Genomic DNA, 27,486 nt, shown 5'->3' on the forward strand with positions numbered 1-27,486 from the left:
TGATTAAAGGGTATAAAGTTTAATTATAATGATTAGTTATTTAAATCAGAATCTACCCTTTGACCTAGGTTGGAAACCTCATTGGTGAAAAGTGTGGAAGTGTACATCTCTATTCCCATATATTTATAAGCAACATTTTCTGTGAAGGCATTTCGTAGTTACAGCATGCCTTGGGAAAAATAATGACCCCCAGCCAGAGTGACTATTCAGAATACCATCAGAATTCTAACTAGGAAAAAAAGATCAAAGAGTTCTGAATCTAACACAATTTTGTGTGTGTGTATACAAAGAAAAGGCAGTCAGTTAACTTGCCATAGGTACCACTTACCCTAAGAAGAGCAGTACTCAGTCTAATATTAGATTGGTTATGAAAAAACAGCAGGTGAATTCTTGGCTGCAAGATTTTTAAATCGCATTATTCTGCAGAAGTTTTTATCATAATTGTTTCAGGATTGCATTTCTGTTGAAGCTTCTGTTTTACTTACATTCATCTTTGAGTGTTGGGGACAGCCTAACTTTTTTATGAGTAGAATTTGTGGGTAGGGACCTTATTATTGCTATTGCTCAATGTTCAAGACCTCACCTCCTCAAATAAATGTTTATCGTTGAATACAGGCCTTGGTCTCATGTGCAGCATCTTGGAAATATTTGTATGCTATATTTTTAAAAAACCGAAGTTAATTCAAATATTGTTTACCCGATGAAACATGAATACTTTTATTAGTAAAAGAGCTTAATTGCTCCTTTAAAGCTTAATGATATAAAGAGGGTTGACCAGTCATCTCCAAGGAGGAAACAGGGCTAAATTGCTCTAAGTGAGGGACCTATTAGAACTTGGACTGCAAGAAAGGGTCACTGTGAAACTACTGTCTTACTTTAAATCCTACACCTTGGAGGGTTTAAGGTAGGCAAACACCTTCCCAGCGGCAGGGGATTGGACCATGTGTCTTATTGAAGTCCCTACCAAGCACATATTCCTATGATATGCAGACTCATTATTCTATATGCTGTAAATAGGAATTCTGGAGTCCAAAATTTCTGCCTGTTCCACATATCATTCTTTTGTATTCCCCCTCAATATCTAGCTCAGTGTTGCACACATGTTAGATTCTCAATAAATAAATTGTTAATTGATTGAATCCCAAGGAATTATACGTAGTCTTTTCGTGTCCTGGGACTTTGTCAACTGTGAATTCAAAGAGTCTTTGTTACAAAGATTTTCATCATGGTGGAATTTATTGCTAAAGGTCTTGGCCATTACAGTGTAACACATAAAATATTATTTCTCAGCATATTAAAGGACTTGTATGTAGTCTGTCTTTTAGAAAAGTGTTTCAAGACCCAGCTAAATCTTTTGATTTTCCTTTAAAATCTTTGTAGTTTTTAGTTGTTCTTAGTTATGGAGCCCTCAGGCAACTGTCAAAGGTGTTATAGAAATCCTTTTCTTTTTCATTCAAAGAAACTTGATTTTTAAAATCAAGCTCTATAACTTATTTTCCTGACAAGGACAGTTCCTTCTTGTGGGAGGGAAGACTACTTTGTCTCAGTTCAATTGTGACAAAATATGGAAATCATTATACGGTTTTCCCCATCTATTAACATTAATAGCCTTGATTATCTCTTTAGAAATTCTGCAGAATCATAGTGTGTGGAGAAAATCTCTGTAATTACCACTAATCATAGGTTTTGTTCAATCAATTAATAGTGCTTTGAAACTCTCTTTACTAGCAATAAATTGAGTATTAAGATTTAAAGTTCTCCTTTCACTCACTTTCTGCACCTGCTTAGCGTTAAATTCCAAGCAGTATATTTTCACTTAATTATTTTCATTTTCTAAACATTTGTTTCCAGTATTTCCCACTAGGATAGCAGAAGCCTTGGCTCTCATTTTTCCTGCTTCATAATGTTTGTTTCAATTTAAATGCATTTTTCCTGCTTCATAATGTTTCTGTTTCAATTTAAATGCTGCAGTGCTGCATAAGTTCCTTCTAAAGAAGAAGAAATAAAACTTTTTAGAACACTTAGGAAGTAAATATTTTACCAAGTAGAAAGTGTCTTTTACATTTTGAGAATTTAATCTTGTTATGGAAGCTAGAGGTCATTTGAATGATTACTTCTCATGAAGATAAATCCATGTAATGTAAATCTTTTCAGATTGTCTGTAGTCCTACAAACACATCTGACTTTTCTCTCTCCAAAGCAATAGATAGCCACTCAGCTTTTTTTTCTTTAAATGCAAATTCAGCACCTTTAAAACAAAAAAATAATGGAGTTTTATAAATGACTAGTAATAGTGCGGGTATATTCTTTTGAGGCTGTGCACCAAACTATGCCAAAAAATTTTGGTTCTGGTGATTGTAGCTGTACCAGATTTTCTCATCTCAGGAAGTTGAGTTGTTTCCGATTACTTGATATTCTCTAGTATGCAACCACATCAGGATGATGCCGCAAAAGCCTGGTGGTTTCATTTAATTTACTTTTAGTATTCAGTAAAACAACACCAGTGCATATTTATTTAATTATGGCTTAAAAAATAAAAACTACAGCCTAACCAAAAAATTAAACAAACCACTACTCTTTCGGTGTGCCATCTGGTTAATTATCGATGGGCTAGTAAAAAGGAATGTCTCAGGATAGTCTGAAAGCCATGTTTTGATGGTTTGGAAGATGGAAGGAGTACGAATCTGTGAGTGTGTGGGGTAAGAGCAAGAGCACACGTGTGTGAGAATGTGCTCGTGTGAACGTGTGTGTGGGCGTGTATGTGTTTTTAAAGTGAGGAAGTGGCAGCAGGTGGAAAATGATGGCCAAACTGCTGGAAGTTTTGAGTTGGAAACAACATTGTTGGTTGCCTGGTCTCAGCCCTCTAACCTTGTCCAGCCTTCAGCTGTATTTGACCTCCACCCTTGGGGATCCACTATTAGGATGAACTCTGAAAGTAATGACCTCTATTCTACCCTTAACTGGGACTGATTAAACGGCCTCTTATATGTATTTGCTGGAATGAGCTACCTCAAAAGGTATAAGCTGTGAAAGGCAAAACCTGTATTTAGCTAAGCATCTGGAGGTGTTTAGCAGCTGCCTTTTCTAAAGTTTTAATGCCTAATGAAAGCTCGACTTTATTGCTTAGATCTTAGGATGGAATATAATCTAAATTCCTATACACAAGTCTTTTGGCTGAGTGTCTTAAATTAATATTTCATGTGCTTTCATAGGAAATCAAGGTTTTGTGTGTGTAAATCCATTATTGTTAGAAATACAGATTCCTTTTGTCATTTTTTAGTCCAAAAATTTGTGCAGTATATTGGTTAAACTAAATGGAATTTTTAAACCCAGCTTCTCTGAAAGGATGTGCATCTGCACTTGATTGGTTTTCTTCTTAAACTCCTAATGAGCACTGTCCGTAGTGGGTTGGTAAAGAGGTTGCATATGTGTTGCAGATGAGGACATGCATATGCGACCTCTTTATAAAGAAAGACACTAGATGTGGACAGATTCAAGGATGGATAAGGCAACACACACACACACACACACCCCCTGGGGGTCAAAGGAAATCTCAGTCTTTCTCACTGTCAGATTTATAAGACAAAGTAGCACCCCAAAAGATGCTTTTGAAGTGACAGATTGCACTGCATACCACCTGGACATGGGCAGTGTAAAACACCAGCCAAAATCAAAACCACTTGAATTCTGGCTCAGCTTTCTCCAGACAAGTACTTAAAATAGCTTAAATAACAGGATGCAAGGGGAGGGAAAACATTTCCTTTTAAGGATATGCATTCTTGGTGTGATTCAAACTTCTGCAGGAACATGGCTGTATAATAAGTTTATTTACTTTAAGGTTACTTGGGGGGAGGGTTTGAGGAGACTTAACTGGCATCTAAAATAAAACTTGGTAAAAGAGCATAATGAGGTTTCTTTTAAAACAGAATGCAGATGTGAACTTACATGTGTCATCATAGAGACAGACAGGGAGAATCTGTTGTTTAAAACATTTGGTTCTTCATTTTCTGATGAATTTAGCAGCCAGTATGAAATGTGGGCCTCTCTGGTACAGCATAGGGAGCGTCTTAGCGTCTTTTTTTTTAATTTTTTAAATTTTTTTTTAACATTTGCTGAACCCTGCTCACTCTCTCTCTCTCTCTCTCTCTCTTTTTGGAGGGGGAGGTAATTAGATTTGTTTATTTAGTTATTATTTTTTAATGGAGGTCCTGGGGATTGAACCTAGGACCTTGTGCATGCTAAGCACGTGCTCTACCACTTGAGCTATACCCTAGCCCCCTTTTTTTTTAAGTATTGTGATTTTTCTTTAAAAATAGAACACTTAATAATATCTTGAAATTTCACTCTTGTCTTTGTGCAGGGACTTTGTTCATTGGGTAGGTGGAGTTTCTTTTCTCCGGCAGCCCGTCATTGTCCATACTGACCAGATTTTCTGAACCAAGAAGTTGAGACCCATGTGTGCAGAAACATTGAGAATGCTCTAGATAAGACAGGCTTTATGATAACATCTACTTTATAGGTAGTCGAAAATATGATGCTGGAACAGAAGACTCTTCGAAATGCAGAACCTGTTCCACCAGACGCCAATGTGTAATGAAGAAAGGGCAAATGAGCCAGAAAGGGCCTCCGGAAAATTGGCAGCTTTAATGAGAAAAGAAAAGACTGCCATTAGGCCAGGAGGTTGTGATTTCCAGTTGTTAAGACTGTTTTCAATCTAGGTCTGTGCTTTTTTGGGTCAGTTTATTATTAAATTCTCATGTTTATGTCAAAACTCAGAATAGGAAAAGTTCACCATGAAATACAGTCTTGAGCTCCTGGTTAATAATGTCACTGACAAGGTAGAAGCTTTCTAAAATGCCTTTCTGCTATCATATTCTGGCCTTCTGAAGCACAGCACACTAGATCTCTAATCTTGCTTAAGTGTGTGTGTGTGTGCACGCGTGTGTGTGCGTGTGCACTTGCGTGTGCGTGCATGTGTGTTTTGGCTGAGGACTGGAAATAAAATTAGCATAAAACTCTTTAAAAATAATTGTACCCTATTTTGTCTTTCAAGTCCTTTAGCAGCTGGGAGATTTTCTAAAATTAATTGCAAGCTGCCTTTTTAGGCTCCCTCTGCCTTCTTATTGAAATTTAAATTGTTTTCTTCAAAAGATATGATTTAGGAACTCGAAGAAAGCCTGGCTGTAATTGGCCGGTACTCACACTGAAATGCCTTTGATCTCAGGAGGTAGTACAAGCTGGATCTGCTGTTAAAATACTGAGAAATAGCAGAGGAGGTAAAACTTTATAAATACGTAAAAGTAGATGACACACGGTCTGTGGTTCTCTTCCCATATCAGGAAAGATGTAGGAAAGAGATTCAAAGTGACTCCAAATTTTGATAAGGATTTTGAAGCCACAGTTTCAAGTAAGACCGAGGAGTTCCGTCTGATTAATTTCTGTGTCTTTGGTGTCTAGCGCAATGCCTGCTACAGAGTGGGCACTCAGTTTGCTCCGGAACTTGACTCATGGTAAACAAGTGCACAGATATTTCTTAATAAAGTCAAAGCAGATTTCTATGCTTAGAATGAGAGAGAGGCCCTGACCCATCGGCCATCCCTGGTAGTCTACTTGGATACTGCTTGGTGGGTGTGTTCACTTAGAAAACCAAATTACAGATCTGAAGGCTGCTGGGTGGGGACAGGATTAGAACAAAGGGAATGAGATTGAATGTTATTTAAGGGATATTTCTGTCTTTAGGGTTTCCTGATGAATTGCCATTCAGTCTTTCCATGCTATTTCTGCATTTTTTGGTCACTGCTGTTTGCTTAGTTCTGTATTTAAAATGCTCATTAGATTAGAGCAGCCTTTTCCTGCTTTAATACTTAGGAATCAATGATCCTACAAAAATAATTTTTCCCACTGATTATTCTGTGCAAGGTACTGTGCTGCATATTGGGGCTAGTGATAAAAAGATTTAGAAGAATCTTTATCAAGAGATTTACAATCTCATAAGATGGGCAGGTAATGACAAATTCTATTCCTCCAACCCCTCTTTAAAATGTTCCTGTCCATTACTAAAAGCATCAGTTATTACTACTTTTACTTCAGAATAGTGTTTCCTCATGTGGTTATTTTATGTTAGTTATATTTTAGGGTGGCTAGTTCCTGGCATCTTTTAATCACATCAGTGAGCATCTAATTAATGCTCAAGGGAGGTTATTTTAGAAAGGGTGCACACAAGTGGTAGTTCCCCCATTGCCTGCTCCTTTCTTCTATCTAAAGGGAAGAAACTGCCAGATATATGAGACTCTCAGGGCCTTTCTTGGTTTCATGTAGCTTTGACCTTATTATAGTTCTCCAGTATTTACTTTTAAACATCTCTACCTTCACTTCTATTGTATTACCGAGAATACAAAAAGAACAACATGCTGGGTCTAAACTAGAGTAAAGAACACAATTAAATTCTGCTCAGATATGTCATTTCAGAAGTCAGGGTAAAGTAAAATACATTTTCAAATACCCTTCTATCAGAAATTGCTGGAGTGGACAGACAATTTGCAAGGAATAAGCTATCTCCTTCTCTAAAGATACTGTAAAATGAACAAACATAGCATTTAGATAATAACGTATAGTAGTCATTAGAATGTTGTTACTCTGTATTTGTTTTTAATGTGTATGATGTTTTTATTTCCAGTTTTTAGAGCCAAAAATGGACCTTACAGGTCATTTGATCTACAGCCCTCCTTTTACAGATGAGGAAACTAAGATCTGGAGAAATGACTTGGTCAAATGAGTGGCCAAGATGAAATTAGACCCTGTGTCACATTATTCCCACGTGTTGTGTCCCTTCAGCTATGTTGTATATCTTTCACTCCATCACACTTACTCCCTAGTACTGAGCTCTCTTTTAACTTTTTAAAGAAAATGGGAGGAACAGATTGGTATATACATGGAAGAAGGTATATTCAAACTCAAGAATTTCATTTATTAAAAGTTCCTAAAATCCTGCCACAGTGCCATGTGGATTACTTTGTTCTTTTTAGCAACTGCAGATGTTGTTGCTGGATTGATTTCTGTGTATAAACACTTTACTAATAAAGTGTTTGATGTATGGCCTTTCATAAGTTCAAAGCAAAGAGTGAAGATGTGCCCTAGGGGGATTAAATGCTTTACCTCGAAGGAAGTATTAGTGATTTTCAAAAGTGTTGAGTAGTTGGGGGTTGATGCTTTAAAAGTATAGATATTTTAATTGATAGATTTAATATATAGTCATCTATGTTTAAAAATATTTGACTCTAGAATTATATGCTTCATTAAAAGTAAAGATACAGTTTCATCAACCTTCAACATCTTGGGGAAATGGTTTCATACAGGGGATTTAATATTTTAATAATTGACCCAAATTGGCTACTATGAATTATGCTTAGATCACACTTAGAATAAAATCCAAAGTGTGTCCCGTAGCCTCTAAGACCTTTTATGATAACTCCCTGACCTCATCTCTCGTTTTCTTCTTTGCTCACTCTGCTCAAGTTATGCTGGGTCTCTGCTGTCCCCAAAACACACCAGAACACTCTTTCACATCACAGACTTTGCATTTGCTCTTTCCTCTCCCTAAAATCTCTTCCCCCAGATAGCCACATGATTTGCTTCCTTACCTCACATACATCTTCATTCAAATATAACCTCATCAGAGTGGCCATCTATCTAAATAATATTCTATCTAAATAGCAACCCCACCATCACCCACATCCTTACCTGCACTGTAACCCAGGGTTATTCAGTTTCAACACTATTGACATTTTGAGCTGCACAATTCTGTGTTGCAGAGAGTGGGTGAGGGGAGTCACATGCATTGTAGGATTTTTAGCGGCATCCCTGGCTTCTATACACTGGATGCCAGGAGCATCTCCCCCACCCCTGGTTGTATGTGGCAATCAAAAATGTCCCCAGATATTTCTGAATGTTCCCTGGGGAACAAAATAACCCCCAGTCCAATCCCTTACCCCTCTTTTTTTTTCATACCACTTATGTTATAGTATATTATATTTTATAATCACATCTCATGTTATATGTTATTTGTTTATTAGTATGGATGTGAGCTTTTGTACAGCAAGATTTTCTTTCATTGGATGCGGTATCCCCAATCCCAGGATCAGTATCTGGTACAATTTTTAAGTAATGTATCAAGTGAATCGGCCCTGAATCAAGGCCAGCCGCTTGCTGAAGCTGTTGGTTTCAAGCAGAAGCCTAAAGAAAAGTCTTTTTATGGTCTGTTGGCCATTTCAGAACTGTGGAAATGTAATGGTCAATTCATTAGAAAGAAACATCTGAGTCATTGGTGATAGATGTGGGCTAATGTTTATTTGTAGCTGATTAATACTGGGATTCCAAAATTTAGAGATCCCTGATTTAACTTGTTCATTAGAATTATACTACTGTTCATAATAATAATACATATAAGGATCCAATTACTACCCCCAAAAATTGCTGTGGGTTTTCCACAAAAACAGTAGGATGATTCTTTTTGAGTTGTTTATTGGATTGTAAAAGTGCATCTATATTGTGGACATTGATTGAGAAAGTTACTTTCATAGTAAAGCACTTGTTAAATAATTTTTGGAAAACAGTAATGTATCAAATGAATTAACTTCACTGTATATTTTCTTGAATGGTGCTGTCATCACCTTGAGTCATTTTTCTATTCAGATTGTTTCCTTTTATTACAATAATTAAATTTATATATGAAAACCAGTGGAGGATCTAAGGAATAAAAAGCATTTTTGAACAATAAGTATTTGAACTTGCTGCTGAAAGTCCAACTTTCTTTACTAAAAAAATATACCCAAGTGATTATAACCTTCAGGACATTAGCCTTCTTTCACAAATAAATTAACTTTTGGTCACTAATCAATTTTTTCCCCCATTTTTAACAGTTTCAAAATAAGCAGCATCGGCACTTAGGTATATACTGTTAAAATGATGGCAGCACAAAAATTATTTATAGACTCCATTTAAACATTTGTATTACTCATGACTGCATTTATTTTTATGAGCTCTATATTTGCTTTGGACTAAAGTTTATTTACATTAACTTTTGAAAAAAGTTGGCACTGAAGATGGTAGCTTAATTTCAGGTATGCTTTGTAATATAATCGGCACTAATTCGTACTATTCTATTAGACTAAGGGGAGAATAAGGGGCACAGTGTTTTACTGGTGTATAATCTATTAATTCTTTTTTTTTAAGTCCTGTTAGCTTGATGATTTAATAATAATTTTATGAAACAACTATACTTTCTTAATATTGGGGATGCTATTTTTAAGTAAAGCTATTTATACACTGTTTAAAATAGAAATATGATGTAAAACCATGCCCTTTCAGTTAAAATTTGCATTTCCATTTCAAACATCCTTAGGTACCAAACAGTAAGAAAGGAAAACATTGTATCTAGGCGAGCTTATGAACTGAGCCTCAAAAGAAAAATACTCTAATAGGTTAACTTATTTCCTAAAACTTCCTTTCCTTTTTTTGTTTGCTCTCCCATTTTACAAAGATCTCAACAGCAATGGATTCATTTGTGACTATGAACTTCATGAGCTTTTCAAGGAAGCTAATATGCCGTTGCCAGGATATAAAGTGAGAGAAATTATTCAAAAACTCATGCTGGATGGTGACAGAAATAAAGATGGGAAGATAAGTTTTGATGAATTTGTTTATGTAAGTATGTGAAAATCAACCTAAGTTATTAGAAGTCATGATTGTTCCTTTGTCTTATGGGTTCTTTTAGTAATAAGTCCTGTTATATTAAGTTCCTAAATACATAACATTAGTACTATTATAACTAATAAAATTTCTCTCATTTCCACCTACTATACTTGCTTCATTCTTTTAGCCATTAGAATATCTTAACAAAAGAACTGAGAAAAAGAATGCTGACAGAATCAAAGATAAAACACTCAGTCTCCTTTGGGGGCATCATTAAAGGTCATTTTTCAAGGTGCAAAATGACATCCTCAAAGTGTCCTTTCTGTCTCCCTCAGTCAACAGTGTGCTCCCAAATCTTAATGATACACCCCGACTCACAGTCTTGGAAGCTTCCTGAGTTGAACTTTCTGATTAAAAAGATGTTTGCTACTCTTGTGGTAGTAGTATTTAACTGTACCGTGTTCTCTAGGATAATAATTTTGATAATTGAAAGTTAGGAGCATATCCTTTCAGTCCACTGGAAGAGACATTTGAAATTCTTGTTTTCTTCTCTAGTATCATCAAATACTCTTCAAAGTTAGAGGCTGATGTTTTAAGTCTTCTACCCCCAAGCACCTTATGTTCCATCCTCAGTGCTTAGGGACTGTATGGCCGTCACTACTGAAGCCTAATAGTTTTCGCTGCCAGTGCATGGGGTCAAGATGTTTTCTAGACATATGCCATTTTCCATCCATATTCATTGATAAAATATTTGAGATATATATTGCAGAATAGCTGTTGCCTCTTCCCTCAATTAAGGACACTCTTAAGATTTTGTTTTTGTTTTTTATTAAAGGCTCTTTGACTAGATCTAATTGGGCATTGCTTACATATATTGCAGATAGGTAATTAGTGCCTAATACTTACCACAAAGTTCCTGACACTCCTATCCTCCTTTTCCACGGTTTGTTTTTGCCCCAGGACACCTGAAAGGAGAACATATACTCCCATCAGTAACCATGGCTCGCTATAGCAAGTGAAATTCTGATATGTTTTCTCTGATTACAATTAACCCCTTTAGAACACCTTGAGAGTTCCAGAAGCAAATTGACTAAGTAATGATGTCTATTCAGCTGATAGAATTTGCGGGGACAGGGCAGGGTGGGAGGAATGTCGCTGTTAAAAAATGTAGACATGTGTCATAATTATAATGCTGTAGTTCTTGCCATCTTCTTTTGAAATACTGATTTCTTCTCCACCATTTTCATCTCCAGTTATTGCCAAAGCCTTTTGTTTTGAATCCTATGTTCAATAGTAAGTTGTAGTTGACTTGGAATATGAGCACTTGCATGTCTTCTGATGTGTAATTTGCCCACCTTGTAACTGCATGTTTAATTGTGAATTTCAAGCAGCTTAGAGCAGTAGTTGATGACGATCACTTATTTTTGATACAATTTTCTGCTCAGAATTGTTTAATCTACTAGAAAGAACAGACATAAATCATTAAGATTTGCAGTGTGCCAGTATTTTTAAGGACACGGTTATGAAATTGTCTTTGAGAAAAATCATGTTAGGGAAATATTTAATTTTGTGTATTTGAAACGTTGCTGATTCTACACAGCTCTTGGTGGCTTTTAAGTGAGGCAGTGTGATTACCCCAGTATTTTTCTTAAAAAATGAATAACAGGCATAATAATATTTGGCATCACCAGGGATTCTTTTTTAAAAATGAAATACTAATGAGGACATTGTAGGTTAAAATGTCTATTTTAGAATTGGAAGGAATCAATTTGTTTATACTCCTTTATTTTTCAAATTAAAAAAAAAAAAAAAAAGCCTGGGTTCCTGAGAAAGGAAACTACTTGCCCAACATTCCACAAGAGACTAGTGGCTTTTTCCAGTTACCTCCCTTCTATTCAAGAAATTTGAAATGTGAAGGACAATAAAAAAACCTACCTGAAGTTTCAGAATGATACCACCATGACTGTACTGAAAGAAAGATGGGTGTGTAACCGTCTGTCCACTCCCATCTGCCTTGTCATCAATGAAACATCTTACAAATTGTCAAACAAAATATGGGTTGATCTTAGTTATCTGGAAAAGAGGAAGCACATTATTCATGTCAGGGATTACCATAAGGAAATAAACAAGTTCTTGCATGTTAGTCGTCTGCTTTTTATTTAAATTGCTGCTTAGGAGGTGTCAGTCGCAAACCAGGCTACAAACAAAATCAGTTTATATTAATTTTGGAGACAAATATATATGTGTAGAAAAGAGTCCTCAAATTATATGGAAACTTCACATTTTAAAATAAATATATTAAGTGATACTGTTTCTTCTAGATATTTCAAAACTAAATTACTGTATGAAAACGAATATATGTATATTCACGTGTGACTGAAGCATTATGCTGTACACCAGAAATTGACACAACATTGTAAACTGACTGTACTTCAATTGAAAAAGAAAAAAAACTAAATTACTGGATTTTTACCCTTACGAGATAATAGTGGGGTTTTTTTTCCCCTGCATCTGTAAAAAGAATGGTATGGCAGTAAGTTCTTTCAGCAGAGATGTCTGCATTGAACTCTTATTTTCACAGTGAGAACCTTGCTCTAACATATTGGAAATAAGTTGTTGACCTGTTTTAGGACTTTTACTAATACTACCCACATCATAGGATTAAGTAACTTTATGTAAAGTGCTTAGAACTGTACCAGCCATGTAACAAATGCTACATAGCTGTTACTGGTAGTTATTTTTATTAAAAGGGCAGTGTTCTTTTCCTATTATTACTAAATTTAGGCCTGCAACAGATTCTCCAAAAAGTAAAAATTCAGACCTGCTACTTTGGAAACAAGCCTCAAACACTGGAAGCCAGTCTTTTTTGTTTTTTTTTTTTTGTTTGTTTGTTTTTTGCAGTTCTTTCTGAGATCTTTCTTTCTTAAGTCCTGTACCTCTACATCACTCTGGTTGGGCCACTATTCCTGTGCTGAGCTAGGAAGGTGATGAAACTTCTAAAAGGAAAAAGAAACATGAATGTTCCATGAAAGAGACTGGAAAAGATGTCTAGAACCAGAGTGAGCAGTGTACACCAGGAGTTTGTTCACACATGATAAAGCAAGTCCTTCCTCATGGAGGGAAAACAGCATGAAACAGTGAGCTCATTAGTATCACAATGGGCAGCTTTGAAAAGATTCATTGACAACTCTCCAGCACAGTAGTTGGCCTGGTTTTATCTCTGATTTCAGAGATTCTTGTTAAGCCAAGGCTTATACTCAAACAGCTTTATCATCCACTGAAGCGACTTCTCTACTTGAATAGAAAATAAAATTCTCACGTAGTAAATCATTTTAACAGATACATAAGTCTTCGATTATCACTTATCTTTTAATTTTTTTTTAATCTAAAGAACAGAGGGGAATACTATGAAACTGAAAATTTGAACTTGGCTGGAATAATTTATTTTAAAGTATTTTTAAAAGGAAGGAAGGAAGGTCTTGTAACTTTTGTAAGACAACGGAAAGTTAACTAATTTAATTGCAACATGGCATGCCATTCCCAAGCATTAGGAGTTTAACTGGAGCTGTCTAGGTAATTGCATTAGTAAATTTTACAGCAGACACTCTTTTAAAAATTCTTATTTGTATTATTCCTCTTTTCCATGATGTATACAAATTTGGATTTATTTTTCAGCTGAAATTGTGATCATGGAAACAACCTAATTTTTAAAAGCTAATGATCCTTGAGGCAAAAATAGTCATAATAAGAAAAATAACATTTCATACGTCATTCTGAGGCAGTGACTCCGAGGCAGTCACATTTTGGATATTTTTTGTCATTCCAGTGATTTATGATATCTCAGTCTTGAGGAAAAACACACAGCTCAGATTCTAATTTACCAGACAACGTTTTACTAAATGAAGTAGAGTTTAGAGTGAGAATAGTGAATATTGTTTTTTCACTGAGCAGATATAGAGTTATCAGAGAGGCAGCTGTGGGAACGAAATGCATCGCACTTTAAGACTGCTACATTCTCGGGTAACCATTTTGTTGTGTAATCTTGGCTTCGAAAGGAAGGTAAATTAGATGAAATTACAGTTGGACTAAAAAAATCAGAGTGCGAGTAAAAATAATTTTAACGGTTTGAAAATTACCCAGAGTACATGAGTCAGCTCTGCACTATTAAACTTAACAGGAGCAAGTATAATAGCCAGAGAGGAGGAAGAGTGATTTCCTGGGTTGGGTGTAATATTTAGAGTGGTCAGTGTGTATGTGTGTGTCTGTATGCACGTACAGACATAGACACGTGTACACACACACCCGTTCTGAAAGTCTGCCTCGGAAATTATAGGTATAGCATGCAATCACAGCTATGGAAGTTGAGTGAGCTTCATCTTGTAAAACTTACTGCTTACTAACTATTTTCCTAAATAAAATTGGATTTGCAAGTCCAAGGAAAACCAAGATTCAAGAAAGGTAGCAGGAAAAGATGACTTTGGGACAGGGCTGCAGCAACTTTCCTGCCAGTTCCAAAAAGCCACTCTCTTTTGATTGATTAATTACAAAAAGGTGCCCTCTTGGAAAGACTAAATGTAAAAAGGCACTACTGTGTTGGCCTGACACAGTCCTGTGCAAGACACCAGGCCTGCTTAGGGGAGCGTGGACTGGATTTCAGCTTCTGCTTGTGGCTGCTGTCAGAGATACAGCCAGAACTGCTAGATACCGTGACCCTGTTCTACGAACTCAGACATAGGCTAGCCCTCCTGAGGTGTGTGTGAGAGTATGTACCTGTCAGTAATGCTAAAGGCCTTTAATTATCATCTTTCTGTTCAGTGACTTTTCCATTAGGGCCATACGTGTCTTTTGATAAGCCCTTTTAAAGAAGTTTTTATGAAAATGCTACATCTTGCTCTTTTACAGGCGGTGGCTAATTTAGCCATGCCCACTGGTAGATCAGGAACAAACTGGAGGTTAGGTCAGTTCCAGTATCTCAGACACATATAGGCAGACCGTTGGAATGTCCACTCATTCAGTCAGGCAGTTAGAGTAGGATATGAAATTTGCTTTCTTACCACCTGCTCTTGTACAGGTGGGATGTACAGGTTAATTTCATAAGCCATGGGCCTTATTGTGAAGACAAGCTGGACTTCATACATGCTCCAACAAGACAATCACTGAAAAGCCTCTTTTTCTGAGTTTATTCTCAACAGTCATCTATTGCTGCCAACTGAACACTTTTTAAGACACTTTCCCCCTCATTATTGTATACATTTAGGTTGAACAAACTTTTACTGAGCTACCCCATTATAAAAAATAGTCTTTTTGGCTGAGCAATAAAATTTTCATCTTTCTTTGCTCTATGAGTCGTGCTTAAGGAAGGGGGGATCCTTCAGCCTCTTCTCTCCAGGAAAAGAACAAAGCCTTCCTTGTTCTAGAAAATTAACAGATTTACCTGTGCCTTTGAACTACACCAGTTTTTGGCTTAAAGCGGCTTCAATGCATGTGGCACTTAATGTTTTTGACAAGTGTGTACAGCTGACTTTCTGGCAATTCGTTTTCAGTAGCTGTATCATAGTACTTGTTTAGCATTTTAAAAACTCAAGCCCAGTTTGCCTTATCTTTTAACACTCATCACCTGTGGAGCGAAATGTAGCTTCTCAGAGTATAAAAGAAGATAAGTAATATGCTAATGGTTGTGCCTGATTGAAAATTGTGAACCAACAACGTATTTTCATTAATAGATTTTCCAAGAGGTAAAAAGCAGTGATATTGCGAAAACCTTCCGCAAAGCCATCAACAGGAAAGAAGGGATTTGTGCTCTGGGAGGAACTTCGGAGCTGTCCAGTGAGGGAACGCAGCATTCTTACTCAGGTAATAGTTTTACCCGCATAAGGTTAACACAACGAACTAAGTGGGGTGCCTGCTGTAACGTCAAGGAGGCTCTCTAGAAAAACATTGCCTCCTAATTAAGAAGACAGTTGAAGTCGTTCTGACCTGTATTTGGACTTGGGGCTAATTCTTGCTGTAAAAGCATTAGAGGTATTTATTTTATGGCTTTGTTAGCTTGCAGGAGAGATGATAGCCTGTGTGCACTGATAGACTTTATTAGATTAGAGCTCTACACAGCAGTATAATTTTTAAAGAATTTTGTAACTAGCTTCTCCTAGGCTCAGTTAACCCTGTTCTATTCATTTTGTTAGTTTTGTAATTCCTAATAGCCACTGTGTTGCATTCAGTGGTTTCCAAAGAGGGTAACCACACTGTAACATTCAGTCCTCCTGAACAACTATTTCAGGCTTTGGAGTCAAGTATTTAACCTAGAGTGTGAACTAATGTCTTGTTATTCGACATAATTATAGAGGAAGAAAAATATGCTTTTGTTAACTGGATAAACAAAGCTCTGGAAAATGATCCTGATTGCAGACACGTCATACCAATGAATCCAAATACCGATGACCTGTTCAAAGCTGTTGGTGATGGAATTGTGCTTTGGTAAGATGTTGGCTTATTTTATATCCAGGTTTCCAAAAATCAGCTTCCATGTAATTGATGAATATTCATTTCTGGATACTTGACAGCTTCATCTCAGGAAATAATTAGAATTGAAAACTTTTTATGTCAATATCTCTTTAATTTCAAGTACCATAGCCTCCAAAGGAAAAAAGAGGCCACTCTTAACACGTTTTACTCTGCAGTTACTTTTTTCTGAAAAATGCATTTGCCATTGCTGCTGCCCCAGAGCCAACGGTGTATTGGCAGAAGTGATATAACATTATCAACACTTTGTTAGTGGATGCTCCTGTTTTGAGGCAGTGGTGCACAGTGGTTAAGAACATGCTCCATAAGCAGTCTGCCTGGTCCCTGTTCAGGCTCTGGCAATCAGTAGCTGTGTAACCATGATCAAGGTATTCAGCCCCTTTGCATTTCAGGTTCCATCCATTATAATCCCAATATTGTACTTAACCTTACAGGGTGATTGTGCGCATTGAGTGACTACATACAGAGCGCTTAGAACAGTACAATGGATATATTTCAGATGGCAGTGTACCATATGTAAAATTCCTTTTTCGTTCAATAAGGTCATTTTAGTTGTTTGAAAAGCTAATTTTCAGAATGTGAAATATCCCTTTTCTTGCCATTTATATGCTGTAAAGAAATAATTCCCCTTATGTTTTAATAGAAAGAATCATATGGTACCATTTATTTAGTATTTTGCATGGGAAGAAGCATGGTTTTTCCTATGCAGAATAACGTGTTTTAGGGCAGTATTATAAGCATCTAAAGTGTTAAGAGTCTAACTCCAAATTTTAACCTAATAAATCAGATTCTAGCCTAATTAATATAACCTTTGTTTCATCATTATCACTGTATTTCCAGCACCAAATATAGTACCTGGCACATCATTTAGGCACTCAATAAGTATGTGATGAATGAAAAACTCTCATGCTCAATTAATTTTACCTCTTTGTAGATAAATAGTAATTTTAATTCTGAATTATATAGTCTAGAAGAGAGACTCAATTTCATTGTGGGATATTATCTGTTTTTAACATTTATCCAAGTAATTCATTCTTCTAAAAGAATGTGGAAAATACAAAAAAATTAAAATAAGACAATATGCTGCAATCCCCAACTCAGAAATACTCAACTACTGTAAACATTTTGGTCTTTTTTTTAACTTGCATTTTTATATGTATAGCTTTTTGTGATCAACATGATAAAAGTCACATATTGCATTTTTTCAGATTACATGAGAGATCTGTTATAATAAGCCTTAAAATATTTGTGAGCATTTACAGACTCTTTAAAAATCAACACATTTTTACATTCTTATTTCAGTAAAATGATCAACCTTTCAGTTCCCGACACAATTGATGAGAGAGCAATCAACAAGAAGAAACTTACACCTTTCATCATTCAGGTATGCACTGTTCTCACCGCCTTCTTCCAAGAAACTACTATTTGCGGACCTGTTCTACAGACCATAGGCTCTGCACTTTGCATCTTCTCATTTAATTCTCATAACAACTCTGAGTTTAGGTTTATTTTCCAGATTTCACAGAGAAGAAAAGCTGAGACTCAGAATGGTTTCTGAGCTTGCCCGAGGTTCACGTTGAAACTTAAGTTCAAATCTAGGTCTAACTGTAAAGCCTTGTGTTCATTACATTTGGTATTCAAACATACAAAAATACGCAAAAATATTTAAGCTCTTAATTAATTAGCATGCTTAAAGAATGGAGGAGTTTTCTTCTCCATAAAGTGAGTATTGGACTATTGGATAGCAAAATCCCATTAGGCAAGAGCACTTCTTGGGATGTGGAGATAGAAAACTTCTAGAACTCTCAGGTGTAATAGATCTCGAATTTAGGCATTTTTAGAAATACGACATTTAAGCCACCCAGATATACTTAACTTTAATCACTTAGCCTTTTTCTTTAGTGTCAGTGTACTTCAAAAGGGTCCAAATAAAAATACCAAGTTAACTTCCCCTGGAAATCTGGAAAATACAGTAACAATATGCTTTTAACACCGAAGTCTGGATATTGTTTCCTATAGATCATATATGTGTGAAATTAATTAACTTCCTCACTGCGTGTTATTTTCTGTGAAGGGAGAAATAGACCACAAAAAACAGAAAGGTCAAGAAGCAAGTGTTGTAAATTGGCTGTCTTGCAGGAAAACTTGAATTTGGCACTGAACTCTGCTTCTGCCATTGGGTGTCATGTTGTGAACATTGGTGCAGAGGATTTGCGGGCTGGGAAACCTCATCTGGTTTTGGGACTCCTTTGGCAGATCATTAAGATCGGTTTGTTCGCTGACATTGAATTAAGCAGGAATGAAGGTAATGGAACACAGTCATTATTTCAAAAGTTGTTTATTGGTCATGTTTTTCCTAGTCATCCAGACTGTCATGCTTTCACTTAATTGAGGTGATTAGATGATAACTAGAATTCACATAAGGTAATGCTATAGTGTTATTCAGGAAAACAGCCTAATTATAACTTCCTTCTTTAGTAGAAATTAACATTTATCTAGCACTACAGAATTTATTTCACAGTAAAGACACAAAAGCACAGAGAGTTTAAGGAACTTGCCCAGAGTCCCCAAATTTGAGGTCTCTTCTTTTCTGCTCTGCCTACACAGTCCCGACCCCATCACCACCCTCAGCTCCAGCACTGCATACCATCTCCTATTTTTAATACCTTTTCTAGTCTATCATACATTTAGACGTCTTCAAAAATATTCTGACCTACCCTCGATGATCTTCTATTTCCTGAATCAGCAGAAGCATCATCCTGCTTACAGCATAGGTTTTTATACCACATTGTAAACTTATAGTTTGTATAAGCATATGCCATACAACTGTCATGGGGTCCTAGGGAGTACTACATTATCCTCTCCTTATGAAGTTTAAAATATTAAGCATCACTTCAAATATTCACATTTTACTCTGGAAATCACCATATCAATCCTCAGTTACTTTGGGTGACGAGTATATTGGGGGTTCTCAGGTTTTCAAGGTCTCATGATGCCTGTCAACAGTCTTCCACATTTATTCAAGACTTTATTACACTTACACTTTCGATCCACTCAGAGGTGCCCATATTTGAACAAATTAAATTATTCTAATTGCTGGCCTCTTCACAGCAGTGTTTGTCTTGTTAAACGAATTGAAGTCCATTGAAAAGGAAAAGGAAGACAACAGAATTAAATTACATTGACTCATGTAATGAATCAAATGATTTATCTTTGACACAGTCTCAGGTGCATATGTCAAGCATTTTAATCCTTTCTACCTTTGACTTGGAGATGGGAGCACAAGGATGTTTCTGTACAAATGACAGTGTTGCCTCTGCCGTTGCTTAAATTACTTAGTGCCAGGGTGGCGTGGTGTGAAGAGGAGTCCATGAAAGACGAAACTTGCCTGATAGAGATATTACTTAGACCATTTTCAGAAAGCAGGCAGTCTCAGTCTTCTTCAATAGAAATATCCTTTTATCTTACGAGAGGTAATTATTGCATGAGGACTACACAACTTCTTCATAAAACAGCGCTTAAGTCTAGACAGTTCTCTGTGCAGACACTCAAGCTTCTACCCCTTCCATGCATTCAAGTCAACGACAAAAAATTGTTGAACAGCCACGACTTGTTAGTTGCCATAGAAAATGTAAAGTTGAATTATATTCTTTTAAAAATAGATTTAACCCTTCAAGTTAATTAATTATACTTAAATATAGATAACATAGGGTTTCTATACTCCTTTAATCAAAAGGTTAAATAAAAGTCTCCAAAATTTTAAACATGCTCTCCCAAGTCTCTGGTTTTAATATTACTTAAGAGCAATTTATGTAAATGTATGACATAACTTGAAAATGTTCAACTTAAAAGCTGTAACTTATTTGGTATTCACAATGTGAAGAAGAATAAAGAATAAACTATAATATATATTTGCTGTATATTCTCATAATACAGTATCTCTATCTGTATCATATTATATTTTATCATATTATATTTATCATATTATATCATATTATATTTTATCTACCTATGTGTTTATCATAGGTAGATATTATCATTTATAATTTATCTACCTATGTATTTATCTTTTTATTAGACTAAGGGTACCTGAAAACCAGGAACTAGGTCACGGTAGTTTTTACACCTCTATTAAATTACTTACCAGAGTGTCAGAAGACTCAATAAACTTGTAATGACCATAATATATTGGTTGTGGGTTTTTTCCCTATAGCTTTGGCTGCCTTACTTCGAGATGGCGAGACTTTGGAGGAGCTTATGAAGCTGTCTCCAGAAGAGCTTCTGCTGAGATGGGCAAACTTTCATTTGGAAAACTCGGGCTGGCAAAAAATCAACAACTTCAGTGCTGACATCAAGGTAACTGTGCAGTTATTAACACTTTGAGGGGATATAATGACTTGGGAGATTTCATGTCAGCTTCACAGAGGGGAAATCCTATCACCAAGCCTTGTCGCCTCTTGCCCCTGACTGTAGGTTTCAGGAGAGAGGTGGAGCCAAGTTAGGAGCACTAGCACCAAATCTAGTTTTCATTTTTTGGAAAAGGGTAAGAGTATTATAGTCCTAACATTTTTATATTCTGCCTACTGTTAAGCATGGAGTATGAAAGGATAGCCAGCCATGACTCTTCTGTTCCTGGTGTACCTGTTGGTAAAGACCTAGAAGAGAGAGAAAGGGCCTCAGGATTCCCTTTCCCCTTTCTTACTCAGCTCCTCTCCTGTCATGCACTCCCTCTTTCAGATGTTGAGTTCTTAAGGGTAGCTACGGAGCACCGCCCCAGTGCCCTCCTACTAAAGCCCACCTCTAACACAACACTTGGCACATAAAAGACTCACAAATATTTCTTGCATTTGGCCTACCACGAGCAGTAGGGAAAACTCGCAAGGGCGGACCCGTTGGTAGCATTCATTTACCACCTGCTGCCTCTGGCTTCTCAGGGAGAGAGGGGTCAAAGTGACCACAGCAAATACAGGGAGTTCTCATTAACTGACTCAACTCTTTCCAAAATCCAGATGTTGGGACACAGGGAACAAACTCCAGGATCTTTACCAGATGTCACTGACCAGCAGGGCTATGAATATAGTCTGTGACTGTATCAGTTTATCCAGTGGTGAGAGGAAGTAATGGGGTATTTGTGCTACTGATTTCATCAGTGGAAATTAAGGATGGCTCTGAAATTTTAAAAGCAACTGACCCCATCCCTTCTTTTAACTTATACAACATGTTTAGCCAGTTATAATTTGCTTTACACACTAGATATGTTCCCAAAAGCCATTTATAGATGGATTTTTTTTTAATGATCTGGGATGTAATTTAAATGTACAAAAGGAAACCTTATTTAAAAATGAAGCCTGCTTTGAATATTTTTGAAAAGCAGAGGATTGTTGGGTAATTTAAAAAGGGACTTCCAATTTATCTCTGTTTTAAGTTCACATTTTCACCCATAAAGCCCCTTTTCAAGGTAGTAAGTGCAGACTCTGCAGGGTCTGCTCTTCACCTTGTCTTTCTCAAGTGCATAGGGTTAGATTATGAACTGTTTCTGCACCTTTAGTGGTAATTGTAAGCGAAAGCACTTCCACAACAGTAATGCACTAGTCCTTAGAAGGAGATAAATCCTATGCCCATTAATGGTAGGATCTGGGTTTGCATTCCTTGAATTGCTCTGAAGCGGCTTTCACTCACCTGATTCTCCGTTCTTAGAATCATTTCTGGTGGGTGTGTCAAATTTACTTGGGTGGCTCTTTTAAGAGGCAGCTTTCTGGGCAACTCCCGGAGATCCATATTTGGTATGTCTGGGGTTGGATCCAGCAATCTGCATATTGAACAACTTCCCCAGGGGTTTAGGATGCACACAATCCATAGATTTACCATGAGAAACATTCCTTTATAGCTTGTCCGGACTGTCAAGGCCCAGTAATAGAAAATATCATAGCTGGGGAGGTGATCTTCAGATGTAGCAGAATTAAGGAATCTTCACTCAAGTGCCTATCTTCTGGTACTCCAGAGAAGCAGAATTGTACCTGACATGTGTATTGAAGACCCTTATTAAATGTTTGCACTGGTACAGTGGTTTTCAGTTGTGTTCTGTGTAGTGTCCACACAGCCTGAATCCACCCAGCCCACCCCCTTACGAGCAATACCATTTTGTTTTAAGTATTGGGATTCCAAGTAAAAGTGTTCAAGTGATGAAAGAGTTCAGGGGCTTAAAACAAAGAGAAACTTGTTTGGTTAAGTATATTCAGATGATCAAAGTTTAATGTTACCTCATCAACTCAAGTTTTACTCATTTAAAATTTTTTATCATTTAAGTTTACAATTAAATACATCTTTAACACAGCTAATCTCTTCTCCATAGGTTACGGTATATATGTATTGTGCTTTGTAATGATGTAACCTGTTTATTTTCTCTCTCCCTATGCTTCCTGGATTTCTGCTGTCCTACTATTTTCTTGCTTGTTTTATCTACCAAGCTTATTGACTTCAGTAACTCAGTGAAGGTACAGAAAGAGTATGTGTTTACTAGCTTTTTTGTATTGATGACTTCAGTAAATTGTAAGGTCATAACAAAATCCAGTTCATCCATATTCAAGGCAGACATAAGACCAGATAGGTGGACTTTTCTGAGGGGAAAAGAGCTGTTAAATTAGAAGAGATTTGTGTCATACATTCTCACAAAATCCAATGCAAATATCCTTCTAAACATGGGACAATAGGATACATTCATTCTTTGTAAATGTGATCTCAGTGACATTTTCAATTCATTTCTAGGATTCCAAAGCCTATTTCCATCTTCTCAATCAAATTGCACCAAAAGGACAAAAGGAAGGTGAACCACGGATAGATATTAACATGTCAGGTTTCAATGTAAGTATGGGTGTTCTTTTGAATTTTTCAGACTTACAAAGTTGTTGTCAATTTCTTATAAATAACAAGAACTTTTATAACTGCATGTATTGGTTTGGCAATTTTAAGTATTATTTTAAAATTTATTGCTGTAGATAATTCAGAGGCAGAAAGACTAGCTTTGATTATGCTGATAGTTTATCATAAGTCCTATAATTATGCTGGTATTGGTTTATATGGATAGTGTAAAACAGTCAAAGAAAGTGTGAGGAAATAAGCAGTAGAGACTAACTTTTTCCAAGTATTTGGATTATAATCGCAGTGTTAGATTTAATGACTGCATATTCATATATGTATCTAATATTCCTGTGTTGAGAGTGATGTGAATACGTTTAAAAACTCCTGATTCCTGAAATCCAGTCTGGGGATTCAGTGTCATGGACCGTGTTCCCTAGTTACATCACTTATTTGTTCAATGGCCTTGGACAAGTTCCTTCCCAAAATTGGATCTCACTTGTCTCATTCATGAAGTAGAGTTGGACTAATGACTATAACTCAATAAAAAAATGTTTAAAAAAAAAGAGTTGGACTAGACTATTTACTCTCATTAGATATGGAACACATTCCACTGATTTTAAAAATCCACATTTCTAGCATATTATGCAGTAAGATAGAGTGGATACACTGGCTGAACCATTTATACTGCCCTTACCGGAACTGAAATTGTAACTGACTTGTGCGCTTCTATTTCTGTCTGTATTTAAATGTGCAGCTCTTCAGTTCAGATCACTCTTGGCATGGATGAAGGGCCCTCCTATGCACAAGGGAGCTATCTGGGATGGCTAGCCAGGTGATCTTATGCCTGGGTAGATGGCACTTAGAATACTGATTCTGATACAGCTTTTCTCCAGTCACTCCTCCCTGATTGATGTTAAAACACTCCCTTCTTTGTCTCTTCCCTCCTCAGAATCCTTCAGGGATTCCCCACTGATGCTAGAGTTCAGTCTGAAATGTTCTGAGGAGCATCTGAGGGCCCTACTACACCATCTTGCTCCGTGTCTCCCAGCCAGTGCTATCTCCCACTTCGCTGTACCCCCCCCACACTCATTTTACCACTGAGCCTTTCCTCATGCTTTTCCCTTGTTTTTCAGAGTCCTTCACCTTTTTTAGCCTTACACCTTCTTTAGGGAGGAAGATAATAGATAGATAGATAGATAGATAGATAGATAGATAGATAGATAGATAGATAGATAGAGTAGGTAGATATCCATTACCATATCAAGTTTCCCCATGACCCTTTGTAGTTCCTCCTTGCCCCCATACTCCTCCATCCCAGGTAACCACTGATTTGCTTTCTTTCACTTGAGTTTGAATTTCTGAGACTTTTATATAAATAGAATCATACAATATGTAGTCTTTGTCTAGCTTCTTTCACTCAGCATAATTATTTTGAGATTCATTCATGTTGTTGTATGTATCAGATTCATTCCTTGTTTTATTGCTGAATAATATTCCAGTAAATGAATATACTACAGTTTGCTTATTCATTTACCTGTCGATGAACATTTATTTTGTTTCCAGTTTGGGGCTATTAGAAATACAGCTACTCTGAACATTCCTGTACTAGTCTTTGTATGCATATGTGCATTCATTTCTCTTTGGTAAATAACTTTGAAGTGGAATGGCCTAGGTAATATGATATGTGTGTGTTTAACTTTTTTAAGCAGCTGCCAAGTTGTTTTCCAAAGTGGTTGTACCATTGTGCATTGCCACCAGCAATGTGTGAAAGTTCCAGTTCATCCACATACTCACTGACACTTCAGTATGGTTAGGGTTACTCTTTTTAGTTTGGTCTTTTTTTTATTGTGGAAGTACAGTCTTTTTAATGTTAATCATTCTAACAGGTGCCAAATGATATCCCATTGTCATTTTAATATGCGTTTCCCTAATGACAAATGATACTGAATATCTTTTCATGTGGTTATTTGCTACCCATATATTTTTATTCAGATACTTTACCCATTTTTAATTGCATTGTTTGTTTTCTTATTAATTTTTGAATGTTTTTATATATTTTAGATACAAGTCCTTCATTGGACATGTGATTTGCAAATATTTTCTCCCGTTGTTTTTCAAAGAACAGATGTTCTTAATTTTGACAGTCAGATTTTGCCATTTTTTCTTTTACAAATCATGCTTTTGATGTTGTATCTAAGAAATTTTAGCTTTACACAAGGTCACAAGCATTTCGTCCTATGTTTTCTTCCCGAGGTTTAATAGTTTGGGGTTTTACATTTAGGAATATATATCTGCTTGGGCTTAACTTTGAATATGGTGTGAGGAATGGTCTGAAGTTCTTTTTTGTGTATGTGTATTTTTTATTTCATTAGTTTATATTTGACTGTTTAAAACCTTTTTTGACTATTTTAAAGCTTCTTTCTATTCCAGTATTACCAGTGCTTTTTCTCTAGGAATGCCAAGATGATCAGTAAAGAAGGGATTTTAAAATGAAGATGGTAAATAGCATAAAGCAGACAATATTAAAGTTTAACAGCTGACAGGGTATAAGAAGTAGAATACGCTCTATGAGAGAAACTCACTCTGCTCCAAGGGAATCCTGAAGAAAGGCTGAGTCCCACTCAGTTGCCCATCTTCGGGTGCTCACTGATTGCTCTGTAGGTGGTAACAATGAAGGGTAACACAAAAAACTCACTTTGTTCAGGGGTCCTAGACAATGAAGGCACCTCACTGGAGATTAAAAACTAAAGATAGCATCACCCATTAAAGACAGAGTTAAGACTGTCAAATTCTACATTCTGAATACTGTTGGTTTATAAATAACATTCCTCAAGTTTCATTTTTATATCTTCCCTCCCTCTCCTTCCCCATTATAAAATCCCTTTTCACATGACACTGTTTTCCAGAAGTGCTTTTGCCCTGGGGCAGACTGGGGTGGAGATGTCTGTGGTAACTGCCAAGAGCAGTCTGGGGTAGGTCACTAGAAGGGGAAAATCCAAAAGCAACTGTTCCTCCTGTAGCTCTGGTTTTTTTAGTTTTATCATTGGGAGGTGGGAGTGGTGGGCACCTGGAAAACTATTTTTACATTGATCTGAAATCATCAGATCTATAACTTAAATTCTTCATCAGACCGTATGTTAATCAAGAGATCAGCATGCATCTTTACAAAAAAAAGGGGGGGGGGACATTAACAAGTTAGGAGTCCTAGGAATTAGTTGAAAGTATTTTTTTTACAGAAATGGACAACTTTGCTTCCTTAGCGGAAAAGTCAAGTAAAACAAAACAAAAAAATAGTTTAAGAGAAAAACTACAATTTGAAATGTGCGATTTAAACCTGAAATAAAATTATTGGAACCTGGTATCCTTGATTATTATTTTTAAAGTATTTTTTCATAATGCCTTCATATTTTTCAGCCTTACGCCTTCTTTAGGGCTTAATTTAAAAGTCTGACCAGTTTTCACCTTTTTCTTGATGAATTTTGGTATGAGAGATGTAATCATGTAATCCCTATTGAGTTAAATCTATTCTTTCCCTAGATATATGACCTGGTGCCATCTAGAGGATTTTCAATGTACTGCATATGCAGCACAACCAACTTTTTTTTTTTCCCCATTCAAAACAGTTTTGTAAGTGCCGTATATTGGCCAAGAGAAAATAGAATTGTATACCCAGACTATCATTGTAGGGAGAGATTTCTATATTTTTAGTATGGCCTTTTTAAAAAATGTCTTCTTCTTTTACTTCAACAGGAAACAGATGATTTGAAGAGAGCTGAGAGTATGCTTCAACAAGCAGACAAATTAGGTTGCCGACAGTTTGTTACCCCTGCTGATGTTGTCAGTGGAAACCCCAAACTGAACTTAGCCTTTGTGGCTAACTTGTTTAATAAATACCCGGCACTAACTAAACCAGAGAACCAGGATATTGACTGGACTCTATTAGAAGGTAACTAAAGGTTTCTCAAATTCTGTGTGGAACTACAGAGTAGAAGTACGTAGGCCATAGTGATTTCATAATCTTCACTTTAATATGTTTCCTTATCCACTTCCCATTAGCAAATATCTGCTAGAAGTAGAGCCAGGGGCTGATACAGAAAGGGATGATACAAGGGAACTTTTTAAAGTAAGGTAACCTAGGGTCACTTAATTTAAGGCCACTTAGTAAGCCAATGTTTTATTTTAATATTGTAGAATTAGGTCACTTTTTAAACCTCTCACCAGAAAAATGCACATATGCATAAAATTTGACCTATAAATTTACAATATTTACGTTTCATTCCTCCATAGTCACGCTAACTGGAACTGGCCCCAGTTCCTTTCACACTTAACCTACTCGGAAAAAGAACAATAATGCATGGTAATTATTTGTTTAAGTTTGGGAAAGGCAGAGTTTTCCTTTGCCAGATTGTATGTGCATAA

General features: G+C 36.4%; 1 protein-coding gene and 1 non-coding gene across 4 annotated transcripts in view; both read left to right on the forward strand.

Annotated features, from left to right (window-relative positions):
• PLS3 (plastin 3) overlaps positions 1-27,486 on the forward strand; it is a 76,441-nt gene that overhangs the window by 43,205 nt on the left and 5,750 nt on the right. For all 3 annotated transcript variants that reach the window (XM_010956884.3, XM_045518003.2, XM_045518002.2), the window contains 8 exons: positions 9,539-9,702; positions 15,414-15,543; positions 16,032-16,164; positions 17,512-17,593; positions 18,349-18,514; positions 20,423-20,565; positions 22,975-23,070; positions 26,818-27,013. In XM_010956884.3, the coding sequence (XP_010955186.2) occupies positions 9,539-9,702; positions 15,414-15,543; positions 16,032-16,164; positions 17,512-17,593; positions 18,349-18,514; positions 20,423-20,565; positions 22,975-23,070; positions 26,818-27,013 (1,110 nt within the window). The remainder of the gene's footprint in view (positions 1-9,538; positions 9,703-15,413; positions 15,544-16,031; positions 16,165-17,511; positions 17,594-18,348; positions 18,515-20,422; positions 20,566-22,974; positions 23,071-26,817; positions 27,014-27,486) is intronic.
• LOC123617377 (small nucleolar RNA SNORA2/SNORA34 family) lies at positions 8,178-8,314 on the forward strand. The gene has a single exon (XR_006725507.2). It is a non-coding gene; the product is annotated as a small nucleolar RNA SNORA2/SNORA34 family (small nucleolar RNA).

This window comes from Camelus bactrianus, chromosome X (genome assembly GCF_048773025.1).
Source record: "Camelus bactrianus isolate YW-2024 breed Bactrian camel chromosome X, ASM4877302v1, whole genome shotgun sequence".
Classification (NCBI taxonomy): domain Eukaryota; kingdom Metazoa; phylum Chordata; class Mammalia; order Artiodactyla; family Camelidae; genus Camelus; species Camelus bactrianus.